This window comes from Fusarium oxysporum, chromosome 4 (genome assembly GCF_000149955.1).
Source record: "Fusarium oxysporum f. sp. lycopersici 4287 chromosome 4, whole genome shotgun sequence".
Lineage (NCBI taxonomy): Eukaryota > Fungi > Ascomycota > Sordariomycetes > Hypocreales > Nectriaceae > Fusarium > Fusarium oxysporum.
The window spans coordinates 149865-174441 of NC_030989.1; the positions used below are offsets into that span (position 1 = coordinate 149865).

At 48.4% G+C, this 24577-nt stretch overlaps 9 protein-coding genes across 9 annotated transcripts; 5 read left to right on the top strand and 4 right to left on the bottom strand.

Moving 5' to 3' along the window:
• The first annotated feature begins 332 nt into the window (after window positions 1-332).
• Window positions 333-2022, top strand: FOXG_07425 (uncharacterized protein). The gene is made up of 4 exons (XM_018386010.1): window positions 333-612; window positions 668-1335; window positions 1391-1729; window positions 1778-2022. The coding sequence occupies exons 1-4, from the start codon at window positions 432-434 to the stop codon at window positions 1817-1819; spliced, it is 1230 nt and encodes a 409-aa protein (XP_018243104.1). The 5' UTR covers window positions 333-431; the 3' UTR covers window positions 1820-2022.
• Window positions 2023-3199: 1177 nt separating this feature from the next.
• On the bottom strand, window positions 3200-3474 carry FOXG_19484 (uncharacterized protein; the record flags this gene model as incomplete). Its single annotated transcript, XM_018399706.1, has 2 exons — window positions 3200-3281; window positions 3350-3474. 2 exons carry the CDS (start codon window positions 3472-3474, stop codon window positions 3200-3202), a joined length of 207 nt encoding a protein of 68 aa, XP_018243105.1.
• Window positions 3475-7338: 3864 nt separating this feature from the next.
• Window positions 7339-8784, bottom strand: FOXG_07426 (uncharacterized protein). Its single transcript, XM_018386011.1, has 2 exons — window positions 8547-8784; window positions 7339-8487 (listed from the first exon to the last, which is right to left on the bottom strand). The coding sequence occupies exons 1-2, from the start codon at window positions 8726-8728 to the stop codon at window positions 7467-7469; spliced, it is 1203 nt and encodes a 400-aa protein (XP_018243106.1). The 5' UTR covers window positions 8729-8784; the 3' UTR covers window positions 7339-7466.
• A 2403-nt stretch (window positions 8785-11187) lies between these two features.
• FOXG_07427 (uncharacterized protein) lies at window positions 11188-12429 on the bottom strand (the record flags this gene model as incomplete). Its single annotated transcript, XM_018386012.1, has 6 exons — window positions 11834-12429; window positions 11682-11783; window positions 11562-11611; window positions 11475-11509; window positions 11289-11421; window positions 11188-11198 (listed from the first exon to the last, which is right to left on the bottom strand). Exons 1-6 carry the CDS (start codon window positions 12076-12078, stop codon window positions 11188-11190), a joined length of 576 nt encoding a protein of 191 aa, XP_018243107.1. The 5' UTR covers window positions 12079-12429.
• A 1071-nt stretch (window positions 12430-13500) lies between these two features.
• Window positions 13501-16214, top strand: FOXG_07428 (uncharacterized protein; the record flags this gene model as incomplete). The annotated part of the gene is made up of 3 exons (XM_018386013.1): window positions 13501-14957; window positions 15062-15461; window positions 15512-16214. The coding sequence occupies exons 1-3, from the start codon at window positions 13535-13537 to the stop codon at window positions 16212-16214; spliced, it is 2526 nt and encodes an 841-aa protein (XP_018243108.1). The 5' UTR covers window positions 13501-13534.
• Window positions 16215-16630: 416 nt separating this feature from the next.
• Window positions 16631-17786, top strand: FOXG_07429 (tyrosyl-tRNA synthetase; the record flags this gene model as incomplete). Its single annotated transcript, XM_018386014.1, has 2 exons — window positions 16631-17464; window positions 17520-17786. The coding sequence occupies 2 exons, from the start codon at window positions 16631-16633 to the stop codon at window positions 17784-17786; spliced, it is 1101 nt and encodes a 366-aa protein (XP_018243109.1).
• A 485-nt stretch (window positions 17787-18271) lies between these two features.
• On the top strand, window positions 18272-19023 carry FOXG_07430 (uncharacterized protein). Its single transcript, XM_018386015.1, has 2 exons — window positions 18272-18441; window positions 18491-19023. Exons 1-2 carry the CDS (start codon window positions 18355-18357, stop codon window positions 18974-18976), a joined length of 573 nt encoding a protein of 190 aa, XP_018243110.1. The 5' UTR covers window positions 18272-18354; the 3' UTR covers window positions 18977-19023.
• An 860-nt stretch (window positions 19024-19883) lies between these two features.
• FOXG_07431 (uncharacterized protein) lies at window positions 19884-21992 on the top strand (the record flags this gene model as incomplete). Its single annotated transcript, XM_018386016.1, has 6 exons — window positions 19884-19892; window positions 19995-20088; window positions 20141-20244; window positions 20310-20435; window positions 20498-21396; window positions 21455-21992. The coding sequence occupies 6 exons, from the start codon at window positions 19884-19886 to the stop codon at window positions 21990-21992; spliced, it is 1770 nt and encodes a 589-aa protein (XP_018243111.1).
• Window positions 21993-22491: 499 nt separating this feature from the next.
• Window positions 22492-23982, bottom strand: FOXG_07432 (uncharacterized protein; the record flags this gene model as incomplete). The annotated part of the gene is made up of 3 exons (XM_018386017.1): window positions 22492-22921; window positions 22986-23542; window positions 23605-23982. 3 exons carry the CDS (start codon window positions 23980-23982, stop codon window positions 22492-22494), a joined length of 1365 nt encoding a protein of 454 aa, XP_018243112.1.
• Between the last annotated feature and the right edge of the window lie 595 nt (window positions 23983-24577).

Here is a 24577-nt window from a genome sequence, read left to right on the forward strand (position 1 = left end):
AGATTAAAATTCACGATTTGCTGGGCGAGAAGACGAGACGGAGCTCATTTGTGTATTATTATGTAACGGTGTTTAGTCCTGCAATAGAGATGCAAGACTAGCCCTTCCTGGCAAACATTCTGGTCTCCCTCTGCCGACACGGGATAATATTTGCTCCGTCGGGATAACTAATGCATAGTCCCGTCTTGATAGTCTCTATTGAGGGACTGGGCTATTAGTGGTAGGGAGGCTGTGGGGACCGGCGCGGCCGTGCGCGTTTTGGCCAATTTACGCCATATGGATCTTGAGTTAGACCCATTACATACATACATATATTGTAGAACCTCCTAGTATGATAGCATATATGTTATTGCCCGTAAAACTCCTGTTGTCATTCAAATGCCTATGAAATCCTGCACCTAGGTATTATTCTATTCTAGATAACTGTCACGATGTCTGACGACGTGGCTGTACTCGCAAAACCTCTCACATTGGAATGTGGGTTGGTTCTGCCAAATCGATTAGTCAAGGCTGCCATGGCTGAGGCCATGGCGAAGGATGGACTGCCAGACAAAGCGTTTCGCCGACCTTATCAGGCATGGGCCAAAGGTGGATGGGGCATGGTGATCTCAGGTTCTTACTATTCCTCTTTTTATTCAAGCTTCTTCGGATAGTTAACTAGTTGCAGGCAACGTACAGATTGACCACAAGTACTTGGGCCAGCCCGGTGATACATGTGTGAGCGAATCTTTCGAATACACCAAGATGCTGGAGCCGTGGAAATCGTGGGCTAAAGAGTGCAACTCTCATGGAACACCTACCATTGTGCAAATCAACCACCCCGGAAGGCAATCGCCAATTGGGGCTGGTAAGCGCGGCATGTTCGAGAAGAACCTTGCGCCAAGTGCGGTACCCTTAGAATTCGGCAGCAGCATAGTAGCCCGTACTCTAAGCCATCTGGTCTTCGGCACGCCCCGTGAGATGACCAGTGAAGACATCCGCAACGTTGTGCAGGAATTTGCCAACGCTGCTCGTCTTGCCGCTGATGCCGGCTTTGCTGGAGTCGAGATCCATGCAGCCCACGGTTATTTGTTATCTCAGTTCCTATCGACCCATTCTAATAAGCGAACGGATGAGTACGGTGGTTCAGCTGTGAAACGGGCAAAGATCGTCACTGATGTTATCAATGCTGTCCGGAGTGTTGTGCCAGCAAACTTCTGTGTCGGCCTGAAACTCAACTCGGTGGACCATCAGTCAGAGGCAGAACTAAGAGGCTGTGTCGAGCAGCTACAGTCGATCACCAAGGCAGGTATCGATTTCCTTGAGATCAGTGGTGGTAGTTATGAAGATAGACAGGTGATCTTACTCGTGGAATTCGGACTATCTGGAATCTTGCTAATATTACCTCTAGTTAATCGGCGAAGCTTTTAAATCGTCCACTCGAACCAAAGAACGCGAAGCCTTCTTCCTAGATTTCGCTGAGGTTATTCGACGTGAATTTCCCAGTCTTCCGTTAATCGTTACAGGGGGTTTCCGCACGCGAAAGGGCATGAGTACGGCAATTGCAGACGGGGCATGTGATCTCATTGGGTTGGCTAGACCAGCAGTGTTGAATCCTTCTCTGCCCAAGGAGTTATTGTTCAACCCGGAGAAAGAAGAGGTCAATCTCGCATCGAGTATGCCAAGCATATCGGTGCCATGGTTCATACGATTACTTGGCGTTCGGGTGCTTGGTGCCGGCACAGAAACAGTATGTTGTATGCGAACCGACTCCCAGTATGATACTAATGTTATATAGGCTTGGTATGGTGCTCGTCTTCGAGAAATTGGATCGAGCTAGGTAGCAGACTTGTAATCGGCTTTTCCCCTTCCTTAACTGGTTAGCTCGGAGCGTCGGGCTTATTTATCTTTCCATATGCCTTACAGATCTAGAGTTTCCTAATACAGCACGGGCGGATGCAAGAAATGCTTAGCTAGGCTGCATATGGCACTTATATGCACTACTACATTATTTTCCGAATGAAGTATAGGCTTCTGAGTGTGATGTTCTCTGTGATATCAGAGAGACGGGATTGATTACTGAGCTCTGACTTTATCGAAGACGCGACCTACCACATTGCTATCCTAATTCAGGTAAGATTTACGGAATAGATTACTCAGCGGTATCGGGATGTTATGCTCGGCCGTTTAGGTTAACGCTTCTCTCCGTAAATTACGGCAATATTCCGCAATCTGGAAGTCGCGGAATAATGCTCAAACTATCTGGCCAATAAGAAGCATATAAGATGACGGATAGCCGCCCAAACGTCTTCACGGACTCCCACTAGGCCATTGGTGGCTCCTGTTCTGATGAATTGCATTGTTTTGTCCATACCTCGATTCAGTTTCTTTGGATTCAGGTCCTGGCCTCCAAAGCGCTCCTCCAGGCACGCCTTCATGACTTACAGCAAATGGAAGCTAATGGTGCCCGCAGTGTCAGTGGGCCGTATGTTTATGACACAATCAATTATGTTAACATCTTTAACTTTCAAGACTTCTATAATTTATCACTATGTTAAAGAAAAACTGGGATGGTGTGGGGTTTAAGTCATCAAGTCCAGATATAGTCAAGTATTTGTATCCATGATTAAGCTTCAGCCTCCTATAGATAGTTTAAGAAGAGCTCGAGATGCTGTGCGTAGAGCTCAGGGTACTGGAACAAGTGGCCATGTCCCAAGTCAGGGTAGAAAATAAGCTGCGCATTGCTGATCTTTTGTTGTAGACTAAAACTGTTGGGAGTGGGCGACATAACGTCGGTGTGACCATTCGTCACCAACGTTGAAGCCTTGATATCTTTAAGGAGGTTGAACTTGTTAACGTCCACAGTGAAAGCGAAAATAGCCGTCAGCTGTGCCCTAGCCCCCTGTCCAACAAGGAATTCCTTGCGCTCTTCTCAATCCATTTGTCGTTCATGAATCCTCTTCCACCAATCTTTCCCAGCCGCCAAGCTTGTCTCAGACGGATAGAAGAACAAGACATGCATCTCTTGCTCGGTTGGGGGGACATCGTTACTCCCAGCGACGCTCTCGAGCACATCGCGTGAAGGCAAGACTACGCCGTCTCCAATGGCGGATTGTGTGCCGGCTAGAAACAACTTGTGGACCAGCTGCGGGTAGTCCTAGGCCAGGATCTGCGCAACCCCTCCACCCATTGAGAAGCCAATGACATCTACCTTGGAGACTCAAATGGCAGTGAGGAGTTTGGCAGCAATGGAGGCCATAGCTGTAGTAGCATCTGGTGCGGCGCCTTCGCTGTGGCCGATACTGAAACTGTCATATAGACTGACACCTCGAATTTTGGCAATGATATTGAAGAGGAGAGGATCGAGTACATCGATTGACCCTTGAAGATGGTTGATAGCAACGGAAAGGTGTTCCGCTTTCCGAAGCGCCGGTACGCAACGTTCACTCCGTCAACAGAAGCGAACTGTGTCTGAAATGTCTGAAGAGTCGCCATTGTAATGCCGTTTCCTTGAGTAGTTATTTGAAGGCTTGTTTAATAGTTGTAAAGAGTGGTTAAGAGAGTACACTGGGAGATTTTGGTGTCTAGTAGAGATGGCTGGGATATTTAATGCTCTACTGTTGGACATTTATTAGTCCTTCTGCTGGTGTGCTGATCCAGCGAAAGCCTGACTTTGATAATAGTATCTTTTTATTCTAAATATAACAGTTTATTGCATGAGGTTTATGTTAAAGGTTTAATAGATCTTTCTTGGCCTACCTATGCTTAATATCCAGATTGAAATTCTTATTCTTAGCCAGCTCTTTATAGATAACACTAGTATGGAGAAAGTGGTGGCCAAGCCATCCAGATCGCCCAAACTGATGTTTTGCGGGATCTTTTAGGGCCTTTTAGACCTATTCTGATCTTGGAGGGTGGTTGAATCGTTCCCTGGTCGAGCAATGGCTTAGTGGCAGTATTTGCTTCTAGCAAAATATTTGCCCGTCTACCTCTGACAACTTAACCCCTCGGGTGTCTTTCATTGCAAGAAGGTATGAAGTGTATGTCATGTAGACCAATTCGTGAAAGCCTTGTGTCAAGACAGTCCGTGTCGTGGGGGACGATGGAATAATAATTATTACATAACATGTTGGCTGACAAATGGATCCCGGTCAGTCTTTCGTTGATCACTAATCATAGACCGAAAGCCAGCTAGAGGTGAATGCGACAAATTAAAACAACCCCGTGGTCGGGAATGTCAATTCCGCCGAGTCCGATCGTCGGGCGAGGTAGAACCTTTTTTTTCTGTTACTGCGGCTTATTAGCTTGGACGCCCGATCTATGATTATCAACCCTGACTGGGTTGTAAAAGGGGCATGAAAGCTCACTATTATTTGCACTGGTATATATCTTCTAACTCCACGCCAGCACAGGAGGTGGGTCAACCTTTGACAATATACATCTTTGTGTAGTCGACACATCAGGCTTTCTCGAGGCTTCTCTTCTTCGAGATATAGACCTCATCCGAGCTTATCGTTCATTTAACAGTAGCCTATAGAATCTTAAAGGCTTCTGCTACAAAAAAAGGAACGGCTTCTCGGGGTACTATTACTTTAGAGAGTACTTATCACAAGGGGCCCTAAAAGTTAAGGGCAAATGCCAAATCATCCCAGCTTAGGATATAATTCTTTATAGCTTATATGACATATAACCCGAATTTGCAAAATTTAAGAATTAGGTTACATAATAATCTCCGCCTTAGGCAAATACCATCATTAAACTGCATAAGGCATTTTATCTCACTAAGATAACACAACAAGAAATCAGTACCAAGGGAGGATAATAAGAAATCTGCAAGAAGGCATTAAATGGAGGACTTAAGATCTTAATACTCTTTGATTCTTATTAGAGACTGCCTATAGCAGTAAGCTTTATTACATTAGCCCCTCATCGTACAGACAATAAAGAAATCTTATTAAGGGTCTAATCTCGTAAATTCACAGGTTTGCAAAACCCCTACTGGAGCGTTTCCGACCTAACAACAATAGACAATAAGCGATAGAACTGTTTTCCTTTAAGAATAAAAACGGTCGCCTATAACACCCTCACAGAAGTATAAGTATATAGAGTTATCATGCAGAGCATTCCTAGGGATTACTGCCTCGGAAAACTAAGAGGCAAGTCACTTCTCCTTCAAAACTTCACGTTCAACAATAGCAAGCATTAACGCCAAGCCTTACACAGAATTCCTTGCGTGAAGCCGAAATTCCTCTACGCCGGACTATCATGTTCAGTAAGAGATGAAGAAAATGGTCAGTTCGAGATTGGATTGCTTGTCAGAGAGGTTCAAGTCCTCTTCCATGCCGAAGATTCTAGCGTTGCCAATATTTCCTCTGTATGCGTCTTAGCTCCTGGTGAATTGATCGGGGACTTGGGGGAGTACCTGTAAATGTAGGCAAATAGATAAAGAGCCGTAGGCTGAGAAGAAAGGCAATGTCAACAGATTAGACCAAGAAAAGGTAGCTTCAGAAAGAATCCATCAAGCTGCACTAGCAATTGGAATGAGGTGAGCATCCACTTTGCGCATCAATCTTTTCTCTCTCTCGCCCTCGAAGCGAGTAAATAGGTTCGCAATCTCCGGAGGCAAAGAGGATTGACTCAAAGCGACAGTCTCGGTGTCGAGGCCATCAAGCGTGTCAAGGTGCTCCTCTCTGGAAGGGTTTTTGATATCTGCAAGAGGAGTCATACTGAGGACTGTTAATAGCACAAGATCTTTTTATCGAGAGAGTGCAACACGGAAACTGAGTTAAGATAAGTTGAATCTGGAAAGGACAGCATTTGCCTTATTTATGATAAACTGCGAGACTTGACGCTGCCAAGAAATTCTCTTTTGACTTTGCAATTATTAAGTGGATGCAGACTCACGGAGACTGATTTGAAGGGTGTTGGTGATCGTCAACCGAATTGCGCTTGGTTGGTGGCTTGCTTGGCTTCAGGCCGCGCTTGGCCCATTACACCTTCGGATTAAGAGCTTGTGTAACTAGTATTCACAGATTTAATTCTATCCCCGGACTCCGCAATCTTGAATCTGGAGTCGGACGTACGTGTGTGGCAAAGACTTGACGCTGGCCGATTAAACTGGCCGCCGGACAGGGATGTCGGATATCGGATGTCGGATGGGCTCCGTTTCCTTCCGATGGAAAAGAGAATACTATTGTTATTTCCGGCTAGAGAATTTTAGGCACTCTATTTTACTTAACGTAATCACCCTAGACTTGCCGTAGCGAGTTCCTTCTAACCTTGAAAAGGAACATTAGTATCTATATCACCAGCGTCAGCCTGGATAATTATGGTATAGGGATTTATGTTCTTAATTATAACTATTTACCTTTGTCTTGAGATAGGCTTGAGGCTTCTGAGTAACTGACGGGGTTCAGGGCTGAATAGACAGGACGCGCTGTGACTAAAGTCTAAAGGTCAGGCTGTTGCAATTATGCCCAAATTACTTTTATTTACTACGCTGTTCCGTCTTGCGGTATTTTAGGTGGCAATAGAACTAAAAACATGCAGCCAGAAGATTATACAGCTCTTATTCACTAAAGCAACGCGTTATTCTGTCTACATGCAAGAGACTGAAGCCATCGGTCAAGGATGATATCGAAGGCTATTAAAGGGGGAGAAAGCAGGCCCTGAGATAATATTCGCTGTTTTAAAGACTGGGACTCCGTTTCTGTTCCAGATGGAAAGTCTTAGTGTTAAGGCTTAGATTGTTCAATCTCCATGAATGAAAGCGCCTTTGGGTGGGAGTTGACAACCATCCTATAGTTTACCCTCAAAGTACGTGGGGACCTGTGACATACTGTCCCGCCTTCACTTACATTAATGGAAGCCGTTGAGAGCTGCTGAGAAATGGCGAATTTCCCCTTTTACAAATAGCAACAGGGATATATATAGTAATCAGGATAATAATATAAATTCTCATCCACTATTGCCCCGAACCTCTATACTATGTATGGCTTGGATTGACGAACTGCCACGTATCTGGACCCATTCTAAGATTCATGTTTATAGCTAGGCAAGATAGTTGCCCCGTAGGCCTCAGGCTACAAGCTATCGAAAGGTGACGGCATGTAATAAACATCCCAACTTCTTGTAATATACGAAGTGTTTCTCTTGTTACCTTTAAAGCCGAGTATTTACTAAATGGCTTTTGTTATAAGGACAGACAGGCCGCTGAGTAATGTATCTTGGCTGTCGTACCGTGAAATATCTAAAAGAGCCCTATTATCTATTAGTTCATATAATGTAATAATACTTAGGGGTTTCTCGGCCTACTGTGACCCTGCCCAGTGCACCCTGCCGTTTAGGCCCTTATATACTGTAGTTTGAATGGGTTATAACTTAGTATTAGTGTAGAACAACCTTGCAGGACTATCTTATAAAGCTGCTTTCCTCCTCTCAGGGCCAACATCAAGAACTCTCCAGTAGTAGCTCAAACAACTTATTACCTATACTCTAAAACCCACCCCCTGCAGCTCGATATCATCTCCTTGGTGTTCGCGTGAATTTGACTGATCTCGTGAACTCCAATGGCTATGCGTCCTATCTGCCACAGCTGCGGCAGCATGATGATTCTCACCAGTATCCCCTACATAGCCAAGCTTACCAACACCAGCCCAGAATGCCCTATCGTGAGTTCTCGGCCTCCAAGCCCAGCCAGCTCCTCCTGCAATGGGCAGATGATAGAATCTGAAGCTGTAATACGCTGCAACAGTGCCCATTAGAAAAGCGAAAATGATGTCGAAGCCGTCGTGTTGGTAGTCGAACCATCTCGAGCAATTGATGTAGACGGCTAGAGCAAAAGGTACGATAACAAGGACCAAGATATACAAAGGGGCGCCGGCAGCCTGGCGGCGCTGTGACTGGATCTCCGGGTCCCGTCCGTTATTCGTCCCGGAAGAAGATGCTGGCGGCTCATACTCCCCGGATCGCGATGGAAATGCCTCGTGTCTCCATTTCATGCTCGGCGGGACGAACGGGATATTAACAGCCAACTTGCTAGCAAGGAACAAGGTCAAGTAAACAAGTCCTGCAGCACTTATCGAAGAGTGCCCACTAGGAAATGCTCGGAATCCTTCGTTGAGCTTCGCCGAGTCTCTCTGTTGGCAAATGTCGGCTGAGTATAGTCGTCCATCCGCTAGACTATTGGCATACCCTGCCACAAGGTACTTCATAGCGTTGGCGACATCCGGCTCACATCTCGACAGCATATTAGGTCGGGGTTTGCCTAACAGGTTCTTCATACATTGCACGAAGAAGAACACAGAAACGAAAGACAATGCAAGCCCCAACAGGCCTACATGAAGCTCCCATATCTTTCGCCTCCATATTAAACTCGAAGGTGTGTTGTTTGGTACCGTGCCTCCAGGTACAAAGACGAGGACCACGCCAGCGATGATAACGGCCGGGACGACGAGAGAGAGGATCGCGGCCAGACCGATAGAAATCGTATCACCTGTGAACGGGTACCTGATTGCCCATGAAAGTTAGCGAAGCCGATTTGTAGTAGAAAGTGATGAGCGACGTGCGAGAGGTAGGGGTTCACCAAGGAGAAGTCTCGCTTATTGGGCGTGAGGTTGCCTACGACCACCGAGACCACTAAGACGATGATAAGGACCGCCCAGTCGAAAGCGTAAGATATGAAAAGCTTCACCGAGAAGTGCATGTTTGAAGTAGGGATGATATCCGGCATCTTGTGATACGAGGACATAGCCAAAAGGAACGTCAAGCCAAGAAATGTTGTAGGCAGCGCAGCCTTGAAAGCCTATGCTTGCTAATTAAGTACCTTCCTGTTAGAAAAGAGCCCACGTGCACAGATATGAGGACAGTCTAGTTAAATAGCTAATGGGTTCATGGGTACACGTAATGCTATCAGCCACTTATGAAAGGGGGCAGGTTGTAGTAATAACTCATCTAGACTAGCTAGTAGTGTGACAAGACTTACTCCATCATGAAGGCGATCATTACCAAACTTTACACGTATGTTTTTATACTAAGCCTAAGGTAGTTAAAGAGCACGCATCGGTATATTCCTGGCGAGACAAATTCACGGTCTGAGCGGCGACTGCATCCGCCAGTGGTGACGCTTGCGCACGTCAGTCACACCATCTGATTGGATAAACCTTAGGAGGTTATAAGATTAAGACACAGCCTCGATTCTGGGGCCCAACCCTCCCTTTATGTTATTCCCATACTAGATCCTCGCCAAGAGATCGGCCCGAGGCTTGGCATAAATGACAGCATCCACAGACGGACTAATTATGCCTACACTACGATCATTGCTTGGCAAAGCCCCAAGTACCTTGGCACTGTCAAACTTCATTCATACAATCTCAGCCGTATAGAGCCCATCATGAAAGGTAGTAGAGGTTTCTGTTTGATATGCACGAAACTTACGGCCGGGCTGTAGCGCCAATGAGCGCCTTGGCTCCTGCCTGACCAGGTGTGTATTTCAAGTAGCATCCTATTTGAGGAATCGGTTAGACTGCTCGAATCAATCATATCCGGTAACAGGGGCAAGTATGTGGCTGGATACCTGTGTTATCATGTACAGATGCGGGCATATAATTGCTCCTTATTATCGACGTTGCTGATAAGTCCACAATCCAGGTTCGTTCTCACAAGGGACGTTTATGTTCTCTCACCGAGTTCCGATTAAGTTAAGTTTATACTTAATACTCTAACTGTCTCCCTATCTGGCGAGAAAGAATCTAGAATTTCCACCAACTATGTCAGGGTGCCTAGCGTAGGGGCCGCGTAAGCCTTGGCGGCTGAGCTTAGGTCGGGCAGGATAAGCATAAGACCGACAAGCTACTACTAGCTCTGGCTCTCGCAGATTACGAGATCTCTTAGTCATTAGATAACAACAACGTCTTTGTGGGAGCCTGAGCCTTTATAGAAGCCCGCCAACTAAAAACTCTGCACCTACGTGTTGAGTCAGATTGGTTCAGAATATGAGCACCGGTTGCTAGTATACCTATTACCCACTTAGAAAAGTTCTTGATAGATGGTAAGTTGAGATGATCTTCAGTATTCACAGACTATGGTTGCTGTTGCCGAGGCCCATCTGGACCACAAACTTCTTCCACTGTGCTTCATCGTTGCTGATACATCTCTGCGGGCCCAGGTCCGACCGAATGCTCAACAGTAGCTCGTTGTATTGTTTTTGATGATTAAACCCTGGCCTGAAGCATCCCACAGACTCAGAATACAATGGAAGCATTGTCGATGGCAACTGGGCGAAGTGGTCTGGCGGTATCAGCTCGTGTCGTTCAGAAGCGTTCATCCGGGGCACATTTGCACGACGCGCAGCCGACTTACTCACCTTGATTGCTGATGATCGTGCCCCCTCTGCGAGGACTCAAACTTTCCTGGTCGGCCAATCCATCCTCGTTAGCCAATGACATAGATGACCAACATGCTGTATACCTTCAACTCAGCAATGGACCCAGCCATGGGGCCTGTGCAGCATTTTGCTATCGCCATTACCACGGTTTCAGCTTCAGTAGTCCTGACTGCGGTGGGACCGACTATGGTTACTACAGCATTACCCGCCGCGGACCCAAGCCTCATGTCTATGTTCATTGAACCAGGCTCAGCCCACGTGGTCGTCGGTGGAAACCTGAACTGTTCTTATATCCGCTGAATCCACTATTGCGGGACTTGTTTCGATCGGTCAGCTCTTTCGGGCTAGTCTTCCGGACACCACTCGCGATGTTGTCGTATCCACAGAGGAGAGCAACGCGAACATGGCAACTTCGCCACCCACGTTCTACTTGTGGTCAACGCTTCTAATATTATCTTTTCTGCCGACACAGTTCTCTCTGTCCAGATACATCTACTATAAATAGCTCAAGGTAACGGAGTCGGGGGGGATGGAAATGCAACATGACAATATCTTCCCCCAATCAAGGTCGCTCAGGCGGACTTTAAATGCTCTGGCAGACACACTGGTCTTAATAATATGGCCTATATCAGGTCAGTTCCTGGAGCTCACTATGCCGGACGTGCAAGCGATCCTCTTTCCGCTCTGGAATTCATTCTTTCAGGGCCATGGCAACTACCAGATATGTCAGCATCTGCCACGGCCACACTCTCTAATGTCAAGTGTTCCTGGTCCGATTTCAAGCCTTGCTCTCTATTATCTAATAGGAGCTGCCTCTGTAATATCTAAAAGGGCCCTATTATTTATTCGTTAACATGATGCGATGACACTTATCACTTGACCTACCATGACCCTGCCCAGTGCACGCTGCCGTTTAGACTCTTACACATTTCCTGGCTGCTTGTGTTATCCGGCGCCACATCTGCCGCGGCGAAGTTGTCGTTGCCGAATGAACTCGTCTTAGTGTGGAGGAGCTTCGCGCTCACAGTCTTGGCAAGGCCTCTACGGCGGAAGGGCTCCTACATGCTGTAAGTTATTGCACATTCTGTGTATGAATTGAGTCTTGACTTACCTCGCAGTGAACGCTACACAATGAGCCATCCACAGCTTATTCTGGTCAGAACATGGGTTATTCCTGTACGAAATCAACCCCACTTACCCAAAAACGCCCAGGCCACAGGCGTCCCGTCCTCCAGCTTGATGAACAGGCTCGGCAGTTTCAACAGTAGCTTACTACTCCCCATAAGCAAGTAGACTTTCTCCCCCGATATGGTATTACAATACTTGCAGGCTGCGCGGCATGCTTGTCCGCGACTTGACCAGCTCGCAGTCCCGCGCGTTGCCTATCCCCCAAACCATGCCTGGTGGTAGTTCAGGGTCCCTAGGCAGTGGCAGCTCGTCGATGCGGAAGTGAACTTGTCATACTCGTACTTGGGAGTCGAACCGAAGCGCAAACCGCCGGAGAGGGCCACATCGCGTACAGCGTTGTTGAGCGAGCCGATTAAGATGCGGTCCGGGTGCGCGAGGGGTCGGATAGGGTAGATCCTCCCCTGGTGTCCGGCCTCATTAAGGTCGGCCATGATCTGCTGCTTGCAGAGGGCGTCATCGTAAGGAGACAGAGCGGGAGAGGCTGTCATCGTGCCGTGAGAGTCCTCAAAGGTCGAGTAGAGCCACATGTTGGTCTCGAGGCCGAGGGAGGGGTCTAAGTAAGCGGCGGAGGAGAGTGATAGATCGGGGAAGCCTGGATTCGAGTAGGTGAAGGATATCTGCTGGGACGTCTGTAAAGACCTGGACGTGATGGCAGTCGGATCCCATAATGGTACTACTGGTTAGTAGGTAGATAAATAAGTGGTTTAATATAGTTGTCTGGACTAAATGGCTTATCTCCTTCCTTTAAGTTGGGCATGTTACCGAACTTATAAATAGTGATCTAAACTTCTTTGCAGGCATTGTTCCGGATTATCAGTGATATGGTTGAGCGACCACTTAGACTGGGGCATCCGTTTTGTTTGTTTGTTTGTTTGTATATTTTTCGTCTGGGTGGCTGTAACGAAGCCAGATCTCCTACTGGAGCAAAAGACGTGCTGAGCTAGCTAGGTACAGGGAAACCCCGCTTCCTTCACCATCCAGCATACCAATGGCACAAAAGGTGCTGTATTTCTCAAGCCCGTCACCCGTCAGCGGGTTCGGGGGCAATCTACTGTCGAGCTTTTTCCACCGACCAGAATTCTCTCACGCATCACTACATCTGCTGACGCAGTCCACAATCTCCAGTAACCAAGTTGTAGCTCGTAGTCGACTGTCGTGGCGGCAGGGAAAAACCTTGGGAAGGAATCAGAGGCCGGCGGTGCGGCTTGCCTTCAAAGGGGAAAAACCCATCGCAATCGGCGTCGTTGATCGGGAGGATGTCGCTACCGATGCCACGGGCACCGTCCTCCGATATCTAAGGCGTTCTGGTTCTGAGGTGCCGCCATTAGATCCGACAAAGGTGTTGTCAGAGAAGGTGAACTCTCCAAAATTCCTTCTCTGAAAACTGCTGTTAGGGAGCCGATGGCGTCCCCGCAGTATTGTGTGGCCGAGTAGCCCGTAGAAAATCCCGCTCCTAACAGTGCACTAACAGTGCGTGCCAAGAAAGAATTTTTACAGGGGAGAGTTGACTGGGGCATCCGTTGACGCGAAGCGTCTGGTCTCTAGGGTAGGATTGGTCGATCAACTAACTACGGAGCATCGGGTTAGCTCACACATGCCCCACAAGAGCCACATTTCCTTGACACAAGGGCGCACTAACTTATCTCTCGGGCTAAGGACCCATTATAGCGCTTGAAGTTAGGTATTGTGCTTGATTTTCACATTCACCCTCTTGACCTTAGCAGTCCATCCTCCGTTGCAACCGAATGCGTGAGTAAGAGACTTGGCCTCGACAGTCATTTGAACAGGGTCAATACTTACCCTCACCCCTTTCCGGACGAATCCCTGCCAGCGGTTGAGCCCAGCGCTTTTTGTCTTGTCCGTCGCCGTCGCCCTTCGGAGTACATCAACAACTAGGGCGTCCTGCAGCCAGGAGGCGGAAGAGTCCATTCGCCAGCAAGACTGCTGATTTGCTCGGGATTGCCTTTGTCTGACCTTGAGAAAATGGAGATGCCTGCCGACTCGGACGTGGACCTGGTTCTGTCCCATTTTGATGACGATGACTTCACCTCCTGGGGCCGACAGCTCTTGAATGATGACCACTTCCAGCCCGCCCTTGCAGACAACTTCACTTTTGGTTCTTCACATGATAACTCGCTTCCTTTCGATTTACCATGGCCTACCATTGGCGAGGACACTGATCTTACATCTCACGACAGCATTCTTCCTGCCAGCCTCCCGGATGTATCCCTTTCCGAAGCCGCCCAGCAGCAGCCTGCTACGTTCTCTTCTGCCGCGATAAGCCATCCAACCCATGGCTTACACAAAAACGGCTTGCCGCCCAAGATCGGCACTCGTTTCTCTAAGGAGTCGCTGAAGACTCTCAAGGGCTGGCTATCCTCACACAGCGATCATCCGTACCCCGACGAGGAAGAGAAGGAGATGCTGCAGCATCAGACAGGTCTTAACAAGACACAGATCTCTAATTGGCTTACCAATGCTCGCCGTAGACGCACGATTCGGCGCCCGAGATCTACCTCTCCTTATGTTCGCAACACCTGGACTGGCCCTATCGATGTTCCCCGGCATCCGAATACACCCGCCTTCGAGAACAATACGAATCTGAATCCCCTGGAGCGTTGGGTAGACTCACCTCCCGAGAACGAACCCGCCTCAGTCACCGCTATCGCTCAGGCCGTCGCTTTGAACTCGGAGACTTCCTTGGGGCATAACAGCCCCGGCTCCTTCGCTTCCACCGACGATGGATCCAACCCGTCACTCTATAATGTCTCTTCCGCGAGTAGTGCTGGTACTTCCAGCGGTGCCTCCTTCGACTCCATGACCCGACAGCGCGGCCGTCGACGTCGCAGGAGACCTGTTCCTAAACGCAAGGATCAACTCTCCTCAGCTGTGCCGCTCAAGAAGTTCCAGTGTACTTTCTGCACAGAGACCTTTGGGACCAAGTATGACTGGCAGAGACACGAGAAGTCGTTGCACCTCTCCCTGGAACGGTGGATGTGTGCCCCTAATGGCCCTCGCATCCTGAACCCCCAAAACCACCAGATATGCTGTGCTTTCTGCGGCGAAGTTGAGCCCAGCGATGATCACATCGAATCCCACAACCTCTTGGCTTGCATGGAGAGGCAGCCGGAAGACAGGACATTCTATCGCAAGGACCACCTAAATCAGCATCTAAGGCTTATGCATAACGTCAAATTCCTTGATTGGAGCATGAAGTCCTGGAAGGTCACTGGTCCTGATATCCGGTCACGCTGCGGCTTTTGTGGTATAGTAATGTCTAACTGGTCGGTTCGAGTGGACCATCTTGCGGAACATTTTAGGAAGGGCGAAACAATGGCTGCGTGGAGGGGAGACTGGGGTTTCGAAGCTCCAGTGCTCAAAATGGTTGAAAACTTTATTCCTCCGTGTATGTTACCCCCCAAATCCCACGGCTCATCAAGTAAATTAAACAGCGTTGGGTCTTCAAAGCTATCTTGACCGCATCAATACTGACTTGATGCATTTATAAAGATTTAATCGACAATGATCGCCGCTCTCCGTTCCCTTATATCGCAACCGCCGTGGCAGCCGAGACCCCCGAGAGCGCGTATGAGTTAATAAAGCTAGAACTAGATCGTTTTACAGCCAACCAGCAGGAGCCGACAGTGCCGGAGGCTCAACGCCGGGAGTTAAATGAGGTAGCACGAAGGCAATCAGCGAGGGCATTTTCGGGAGGTTGCTCAGAGGTGACCCCAGCCACAGTTGCAGGACAAGTGGGAGCATTCTTCTTGACCGATGCCAACTGTTACCGTCGCCTCTTTCGCGAGCTAACTCGCTTCGTCTCATCGGCCATGTCACCCAACAATCCGAACTGTCATGTACCCACCGATGCCGAGATTCAACATCAGGCTCGGTGTATAATATTCGACGAGTTAGCGCCATATCATTCCTTTTCATATATCTATGCTGACCATATCACAGCGACGACCCCTGGAACCAGACCGCCGCCGACAACGCAGAGTGGCTCTTGCGATTCAAGCGCGATGTTGGCATCTTGCCTTCGGGTCCCGGTCTTTCGCTGGACACCAATGCTTGGAACATCACCCATGGCGGCACGGGCTTTGCTCCTCCGTACGCCTTCCCCAACAAGAGAATGCTCCACTCTACTTCATCCACGCCGGCCTCGGTCAACATCCCCATCGGCATGAATGAATCCACCATGACTACCAACCTGACCACGACTTCCCCGGGCTTAGAAAAGGTTGAAATCTTCATTGGCAATAACGCAACGCCATTCGAGACCAATCAGGCCCTACTGGACGGGTATATCGAAACCTTCTCATCCCGCTATGGTCGCCCCGCCACAGTCTTCTGCTCCCGTGAGCTCGAGAGCGGCCTCGTCACCTTTGTCGAGGCGGAGATCACACGCGGCGCTGGCTTCCCCTCAGATGAAGCGCTCAAGCTGCGCAGCCGCGAGATCCTGGGTAGTGACAAGACGGCGGCCGACGATCCTAGTCTTCTTGACAAGTTCAAGGAGTGGGTGAAGCCATCGTGCAATCAGCGGCAAGAGCAGCAGTCTGTGAACATTTCCTCGACCTTGCCCTACGATGTTGATATCAACCTGACCAGCGCTGAGATAGATAGCATTCTTGCTGATGCGAGCTTTGATATGTCGTTGAGATGATTTTGGTTACCATACGACGTCGACTTTCGCATACTTGGCTATATGACTATTCACGCTGGTTCTCCCATGTTGATGTTGTGTGGTTTTTAGAAGCTTACAGCCACGGGTCTTAACTGTAAATAAGACCTGATTTGATTGCACAGCAAAACTCTCAAACTCTCAAAATTCTATCGCATCCACATGCCGAATCCTTGAGTGATTTCATGACCCCTCTATGGAAACTACAGAATGACTCGCCGATAACAAACTTTGACACGAAACCTTGTCCAGCTCAAACTTTCATACTCGAGACCAGATGCCAGCGTGACTCACCCTGATATCGAAAACGAAGATGGTGCGCACTTCGTCCTCCACAATTCTTCAACTCCTCTCACATCAACCCGACCCGTCGCGAAACCGTTCGCCGCGCAACCACCATGACACCAGAAGAATCGATTACCCTCATCAAGGCCAACTTAGCTGAAGTCATGAATCCCGAGATCATCGACAATGTAATCCTCAAAGAGAAACGACCCCTCCGCGTCTACTGGGGAACCGCCCCAACAGGAAAACCGCACTGCGGCTACTTCGTGCCAACGATCAACATCGCCGAACTTCTCCACGCAGGATGCCACGTCAAGATCCTTCTCGCCGATAAGCACGCACACATGGACAGCCTGGCGCCTCTCGAAGTGATCGAACACCAATGCGACTACTACAGGCTTCTGATCAATAGCTCCCTCAAGGCTATTGGCGTCGATGTCTCCAAGCTGGAGTTTGTAGTTGGAAGCTCATTCCAGGACAGCAAAGAATATCAGCTCGACCGATTTCGATTTTCGAATAATGTTAACGTGTCAAAGCTGCTCAAGGCTGGTTCCGAAGTCGTCAAACAAGCCGAGAATCCGACTTTGGGTAGCTTGGAATACCCCATTTGGCAAAGCCTTGACGAGGAGGATCTTGATGTTGACGCAGAACTGGGCGGTGTGGACCAGCGCAAACTATTCACATTTTTCATTGATCATATGCCCAAAACCGGTTACAAGGTGCGAGCACATTTGATGAACCCCATGGTTCCCGGTCTTGGAGAGGCGCAAAAGATGAGTTCAAGCGAACCAAGCTCCAAGATCAATCTTCTCGATACTCCAGAAGAAGTCGCCAAAAAGCTGAGAAAGGCCGTATGCGCCCCGAAACGGGTTGAAGGAAATGGTATCATTGCGTTTATAGAACATGTCATCTTCCGAGTTGAGTCACTGAACTGGTGGCACGCCAAGGTTCACGGCTGAAACGCGTGATGGTGAGCCCCTGGTCTACGAACACATTTGCAAGCTCAAGGAGGATTACGAGAGCGATACTCTGACACCGCAGATGATCAAACCTGCGCTGATCAAAGCACTCAACGATCTTCTGGACCCCATTCGGAAAGATTTTGACTCAGGTGAGGATTGGAAACGTGTTGCTGATCTGGCTTACCCAGCTGAGGTGAAGCCTGAGAAAACAAAGAAGGAGAAGGACGGAAACAGATCTCAAAGGCTGCCTATTGGGACGCCAATTCAGCAAGTTACAGATGAGGTGCCCCAAACAGTAACTTGCTAACGCCTTCAGAGTAAAATTTCAGGATCGGAGTTCCTATTAGCTAAGCCATGTGGCCAAATTCCAACCCAGACTAAAGTCTTACCATTTGCTCGAAAGATGGGTTGTGATCCGGAATGACCCCGCACAGCTTGGCTGTAATAAATCAACAGACGCGCAAAGGAGCATTGCTTATTCCGTGATAGAGCTCTTTCGCTGTCATGACGTCAACATTATAGTCACAACCCATTGAGATATCATAAGCTTTAACTATCAATCACGATGATGGCAGCATGAGAGAGCAATAATGTTACAAGTGCCTTCATTGGCTGCGTGTGAAAACTGCTTAGATGCGTCTCTCATTCGGTCATCGAATTCGTAGTAAGAGAGGACGCCAAGTATTGCGCCATGTGTGATGTCATTTCACCTATCGCCCTTCTCTCACACGCCACTGGAGCTTTTTATAAGTCCACGAAGCCAACGGAAAATAAAACTCTCTTCTACTGCCATTTATCGTGTCTTGACATTTCAACTTCCGTGATTAACATCCCGACTGATCATCACTAGCATCACACCGACAACATTAACTAACATGGCGGCTAAGAACCCTGATTCCCTCGTCGGCGAAGGGCCTTTTCATGCCCGCATGAACCCAGCCCAGCCTGCAGCAAACAATTGGGTGAGTAGCCGCATACTACCTACAGATTTAATTTGCTCAACGTTTCCAGCATAAGCCAGGGAACGAGCAGGGCAACGATACCGTACCAGAGTACCACGCCGAGACTTTCCCGCCGGGAACTGCACCAGCAGAGAATACATTCCACCCCAATCCCGACAGCAACTACACAACTGAAGCCCTAAACATGCCTGCCCTAGACATGCCAGGCTCGACTTCAAAGGATGTCCACAACTCTATTGATAACTTGCACGGCAAGCCATTGATCGGCCAAGAGAACCGTGAGATCAGAGGTGTTCATCCTAGAAAGAGAAAGAAGGAGCGCAGTGGCCTGGAGGGTGTCGGTGCAAGCACGACTTACTCCGTGTTTGATAAGGTGAGGGATACGGTTGCTGATAAGCCCAATGTCGAAAAGGGGCAGAGGGGATATTCTGGGAAGCGAGAGGGCGGACTCGCTGCTGATGGAGCAGAGTCCATGCCGCCCGTGACAGCAGATGAGCGGGCTGTTCGTGAAGGTCCTCATAAATCTACTGCTTAACAATAAGTTGTCGGTATTAGAACCAAATAACATGCTCTCTTCCTGCATTGTGTCCCATTTAAGGATAGTGTATGTGACAATTGCCTACATCAAGTGTTGAGAGCTATAAAATTATCTGCTAGCCACGAGATCAAGCTCTAGGCTGCCAACATGTGTAGTTGGGACACGATAAAGAATTAAAAAGGTGACGAGCGGAAACGTCAGATAAGATTGTTTCGGCCCATTGGCCCAGATTAACTTTGAACAGCACCCTGAAAATCAAGGATTAACCGAAGCAGCCATATCCATGTAAGTGATCGGCCATTTGCTAGTTCCGTCATACTAAGAGCAAAGACTTTATTGGCTGGATGCAGGTCATATCTCATTTTTTGTATTTTGCACAGTATTGGAGTGGGTATGATTCATTACAACCCTACAGGGTATGTATACGGAGCATCAAGACAACTCAAGATATCGTCATTTCATTATCACATTAACAACGATTCCAAATGAACATAAGGTTTAGTATAGAGTTCCATGATTAGAGGGTAGCTTATGTACATAATGACTTTCACTTTCCATCATGTTCTGTAATAAGCGCGGAAACATTTCCCGGCAGTTTTTAGTGCAGTCACCTTCATCCTTGAAACACCACTCAATTAGGCAGTTATCTGTCGCATACAAGTAGATTACGTCTCTGCATTCGTAATACCCAGAGCATTTGGACAGGAATAATGACAGAGTATGATGGTGCTGGGAGCCTAGACACGTGAAAATGATGATCATCATGCAAAAACCTGTTGCAAAGAGCCTTGTTCATTGGTCAGCAAGGTGTCTATATAATTTGCCTTAGAAACATACGCCCAGAGTTGGGGGACTCTGCCAAAGCCCATCTCACTTCAATCTTGCCAAAATCCACACTGCCAAAATGACTCAAGTTACTGGAGAGCGCCCGAGAGAAAATGGTGGAAGGAAGCCATTGTATACCAGGTTTGAACTCCTTTCCGTTGCTACTGCGCGAGACTCATATGGCAGTTAGATCTATCCCGCATCGTTCCTTGATACTGACTCTAATGGTGTTGGAAACATCAACGGGATCACTGCTAAACTGGACTATCTCAAGGAATTAGGCGGTAAGAAGTGGCCCATCCATGTGCTCATGATCTAACGATCGCATCTTGACAGTGGATATTCTGTGGATTTCACCAGGCAAGACATATCTCATCCACAGCGGTGCCTCCAATTTAACACCTGCTATCAGTTTACGAAAGTCCACAGAAGGACATGGGGTATGATATTGTACGACAAGTCCTTGGCCATAAAATCAGGCTCGTATTCACTGACTTGGTCACAGTCGAATTACCGTGATATACATCGCCCCTACGGCACAATGCAAGACGTCCACCATTTGATCGATGAGCTCAAGGCACGCGATATGAAGCTCATCATGGATCTGGTGTTCAATCACACCTCAACTCAGGTAAGATGACGCTTTGAACTCTTTGTCCTATTTTACTTGACTGATTTTACCTGACGCCATAGCATCCCTGGTTTATCGACTCGGCCTCGTCAGCAGTAAGCGCGCGACGAGACTGGTACATCTGGCGCAAGCCAAAGTATGACGTCCAGGGTAATCGGCAGCCACCGAATAACTGGTGCAGCCTCTTTGACGAGACAGAGTCGGCCTGGACCTATGACTCTCAGACGGATGAGTACTATCTCTCTCTCTTCAGTCCATTCCAAGCCGATCTTAACTGGGAAACACCATTCGTCAGAGAGGAAGTCTGCGATATCCTGCGCTTCTGGCTGGACAAGGGGGTTTCTGGTTTCCGCATGGATGTCATAAACCTCATCTCCAAAGACCAAAGGTTCCCCGACGCAGAGATCCGTCACCCAGGAAGAAAGTACCAGCCAGGTGAATGCTACTTCGCCAACGGGATCCGACTCATGGACTATCTCCAGGAGATGAAGACCGCTGTCTTCTCAAAGTACGACACTCTCACGGTCGGTGAGATGCCGTACCTGGTAGACGAAGAGGAGAGACTCAAGATGGTCGCGGCGGAAGAGGGCGTGCTGAACATGATCTTCACTTTTGAGATGATCGGTCTTGACATTGTCCCCGAAAAAGGCCGCTTCAGCAACAAGCCATGGAAAGTCAGTGACCTGAAGAACATAATCGCCAAGGCATACAAGCTCGTGAACCAAGATGGATGGCACACGCTCTTCTGCGAGAATCACGACCAGCCCCGTTCCGTCACGCGTTTCTGCGACGACTCGGATGAGCATCGTGTTGCTGGCACCAAACTACTCTCCATCATGCAGACAAGCCTTCCTGGTACCCTGTATGTGTATCAGGGCGAAGAGCTTGGTATGCGGAACGTACCCAAGTCCTGGGCACTAGAAGAGTACATAGACATTGAGTCTGTTTCCTATATCAAGAAGTAAGTCTCCTGACTCGTATCACCTTGGACATCTACTGACATGATATCCTTTGTATAGTGTTTGCTCTCAGTTCGCAGAAGGGTCTCCCGAAAGAAAAGAGGCAAAGAACCTTCTGCGCCTCAAAGCGCGTGACAACGCCAGGACCCCTATGCAGTGGGACTCTACATCCAACGGCGGCTTCTGCCCCGCGGGAGTCAAGCCCTGGATGCGCGTAAACGACGACTACACCATCGTCAACGCGGCTCTACAGACTTCTGCAGGTCGAGCAAACGACCGGACCATGCTTCTGTCACCTTACCGATTCTGGCAGCGAAGTATCGAGACACGCAAGAAGTACAAAGACCTGCTCGTCTACGGGGACCTTGAGATTATTGATGGCACGCACCCCAACGTTTTTGCGTACAAGAGGATCAGCGAGTCGAAGCATTCCGTCACGATCCTTAACTTTAGTAAGGATGAGGTGAAGTTTACCTTTCCAGATGGTCAGGGGGTCACGTGCTGGGCTCTGGGGAGCTATGACGCTTTGTCGATGGAGAAGCCGAAATCGGGGGTCATACAGCTCCTACCCTGGGAAGGCTTGCTTGGTATTGCGTAGGGCTAACTGCACTGAGTTTGGTAGCGAAGGTAGCAGATTGCTATTGGTCTTAGTATGAGTGCTCGTTGACTTTGGGGCTACGGAAAGGGCTTATAGGTACAAGATTGCTTTGATATGGTCAGTAGTCAGTACAGAATGCCACGGATCTTCATCAACAAGCATCGAGCTGTGATATCATGCTTTGTACGAGGGAAGGCCCCCGACTTTGATCACTGGTTCTCCTATGACAGGAGAAATGGAAAAATAGGATACTCAGGCTTCTGCTTCACCCTTCGTGAGCTTGTTTCGTGCGTGCGGAGGTCGATCGGACGGGGTCTGTTCAAAGCATGTTGGGCTTGCTCAACGGATGAGTTGCTGCTTCAGCCTTCTAGGTATAGGGGTTTCGCGATGGAGTTTTGTGAGTTATAGAGTACCATTTAGCTACAACATAATTGGCAGCGTGAATTAGATTATAAGAGAGCGTACAACGATTATTTACTGCAAATAGAATCTTATAATATCAATCTGTATTCCATCCTTGGATATTCGATCCCGTCCTCATGCCCATCAACCATGTCTCGATATCCGCCTCATTATTACCTTTCAACCATTTATTTGTTGTATTCAGCACAGTGGCTGAGACCCTCTCATACTCAGACCGATCCTGCATGAGCTTGGTGATAGTCTTAACCCATGGCCCCACGTCCTGCTTGGGTACGGTATACCGCCCCGATTCATCGCGTTCGCCGCTGATAGGATTTACCGGGATGATATAGTCCAGCCCAATCATTGACTCAGAGAGCGCACCTGAATTTGAAGACACGACTGGGATGCCCCGGAGGTGAGCTTCAACCACCACCATGCCCCAGGCCTCGCACCAGAGGGATGGAACGACAAGCACCTTGATATCGCGCCAGAGATCTTTTTCTATTGCACAGCACGGACGGACTCTGCAGACCGGTGAGCTGTATTCTCGGTACGCAAGGCCTACTAGATAATGCAGGGCGTACTCACGTCATGTTGGGCAAGTCTTCCATCTGCTTCACAGTTACGTCGTCGGCGCCCCAACTCATGTAGGTCAGAAACTCCAACTGCGGGCACGCTCTGGCGAGGTTCACAAAGATGCACGAGCCCTTGATCGGACAAGGGTTTATCATGGCAACGAACTTCTTGTCCCAGTTAAAAAGCCGAGTTGGCATCTCGTGGTCTTTCCCCACCAGGTACGTCCAGGGATGATGCACCAAGAACCGTGTCTGCAACTGGCCGTGCTCAAGGGCGTAGTTCCGAATAGTATCAGACACGCTCCAAATACCATCGAGCTGTTGAAAAAGATCTGCTTCGCGCGTTGTACTTGAATGACCAGGTACGCCACCAGCAAAGGGGCCAAAGGGAAGTTGCTCGGCCGTGTGGACAACTGCTATGCGAGACATGGTTAGATGGGCCAGCTCAGAGGCGAGACTAGCTTTCATGGATAGACCGTCGTTGGATATAATGTGTGTTGGAGAAAACCGTCTGATTTCCCCTTGCAGGAATGAGATGAAGTCCATGAGCGGCGCCGATGACGTTCCCTTCTACGGGGACGGTATTTAGCAATGTTATATCCAGGCCTCCAATGAGATAAGTGATCAATTACCTCGATATACTCAGCTGACATTCTAGCCAGTTGGTTGGGTGAATCTGCCTTGCCACCAAACACAGCATCAAACGCTTCGCTGTCCAGCGCCAGAGCCTCAACACCATCATCCATGCACAGCTCTTGCACTTTCACATCAATCCCGGGCTTACCATCTTCTAATCTCATATGCAGCACTGTAGTGCATACTCTCGGATCATGCTCGCCGCTACTATTCATATTCTGCATGTAATGCTCTATCTCTCCACGGTAGGAGTAGCAGAGTTGGCGGACACGATGACCCCTGGATGAGAGGTAGCGCAGCAGGGCGTTGTTGGCTTTGTAACCGCCCGAGGAGGAACAGAGGCCCTTTGCGGTCTGGATAAGAAAGACACGCATAGTGGCTGTTTCTTTCTCTGGATAGTCACAGTAAGGTGGTGGATAATTTTGGAGTGAAGTATAAACAGGCATTATAGCACATAAAAATCTAGTTATACCGCTTGGAATTAAATAAAATAATAAAATGAGGTTGCAAGACCAATTAGAGTGAACCAGCAGCAGACAGGTCCTCATGCACAATAGGGTCAAAAGGTCCATAGGTACAAGGTCGAAATTGAATACGTAGAGTTGCAGTAAGTCAGTCAACAGTTCACATCACAGGACCGCATACCAGACCTTCACTGTGACGCAATTGCGACCCCACCTATCAGCCAAATCCACTTCCCCTATGGCATCAAACCATACAAAGGAGCTTTAGCCAGTTTTGATGTAATCAACTTAATTCTAGCTATCACTGACCATGGGCTGAATTTGATATGTGATAGACGACCAACATGAGAGATGCGATCAGGACTGATACTGACACTAGGGCGTTGAGAGGGCACTTGCCATGCCGCTTGAAGTGTTTCACTATTAAGATGATAACTCAAGGATAGAATTGTATTTGCATACCAAGTTAGGTAGTAAGGAAATCGAGAGAATCTATTATCAATTC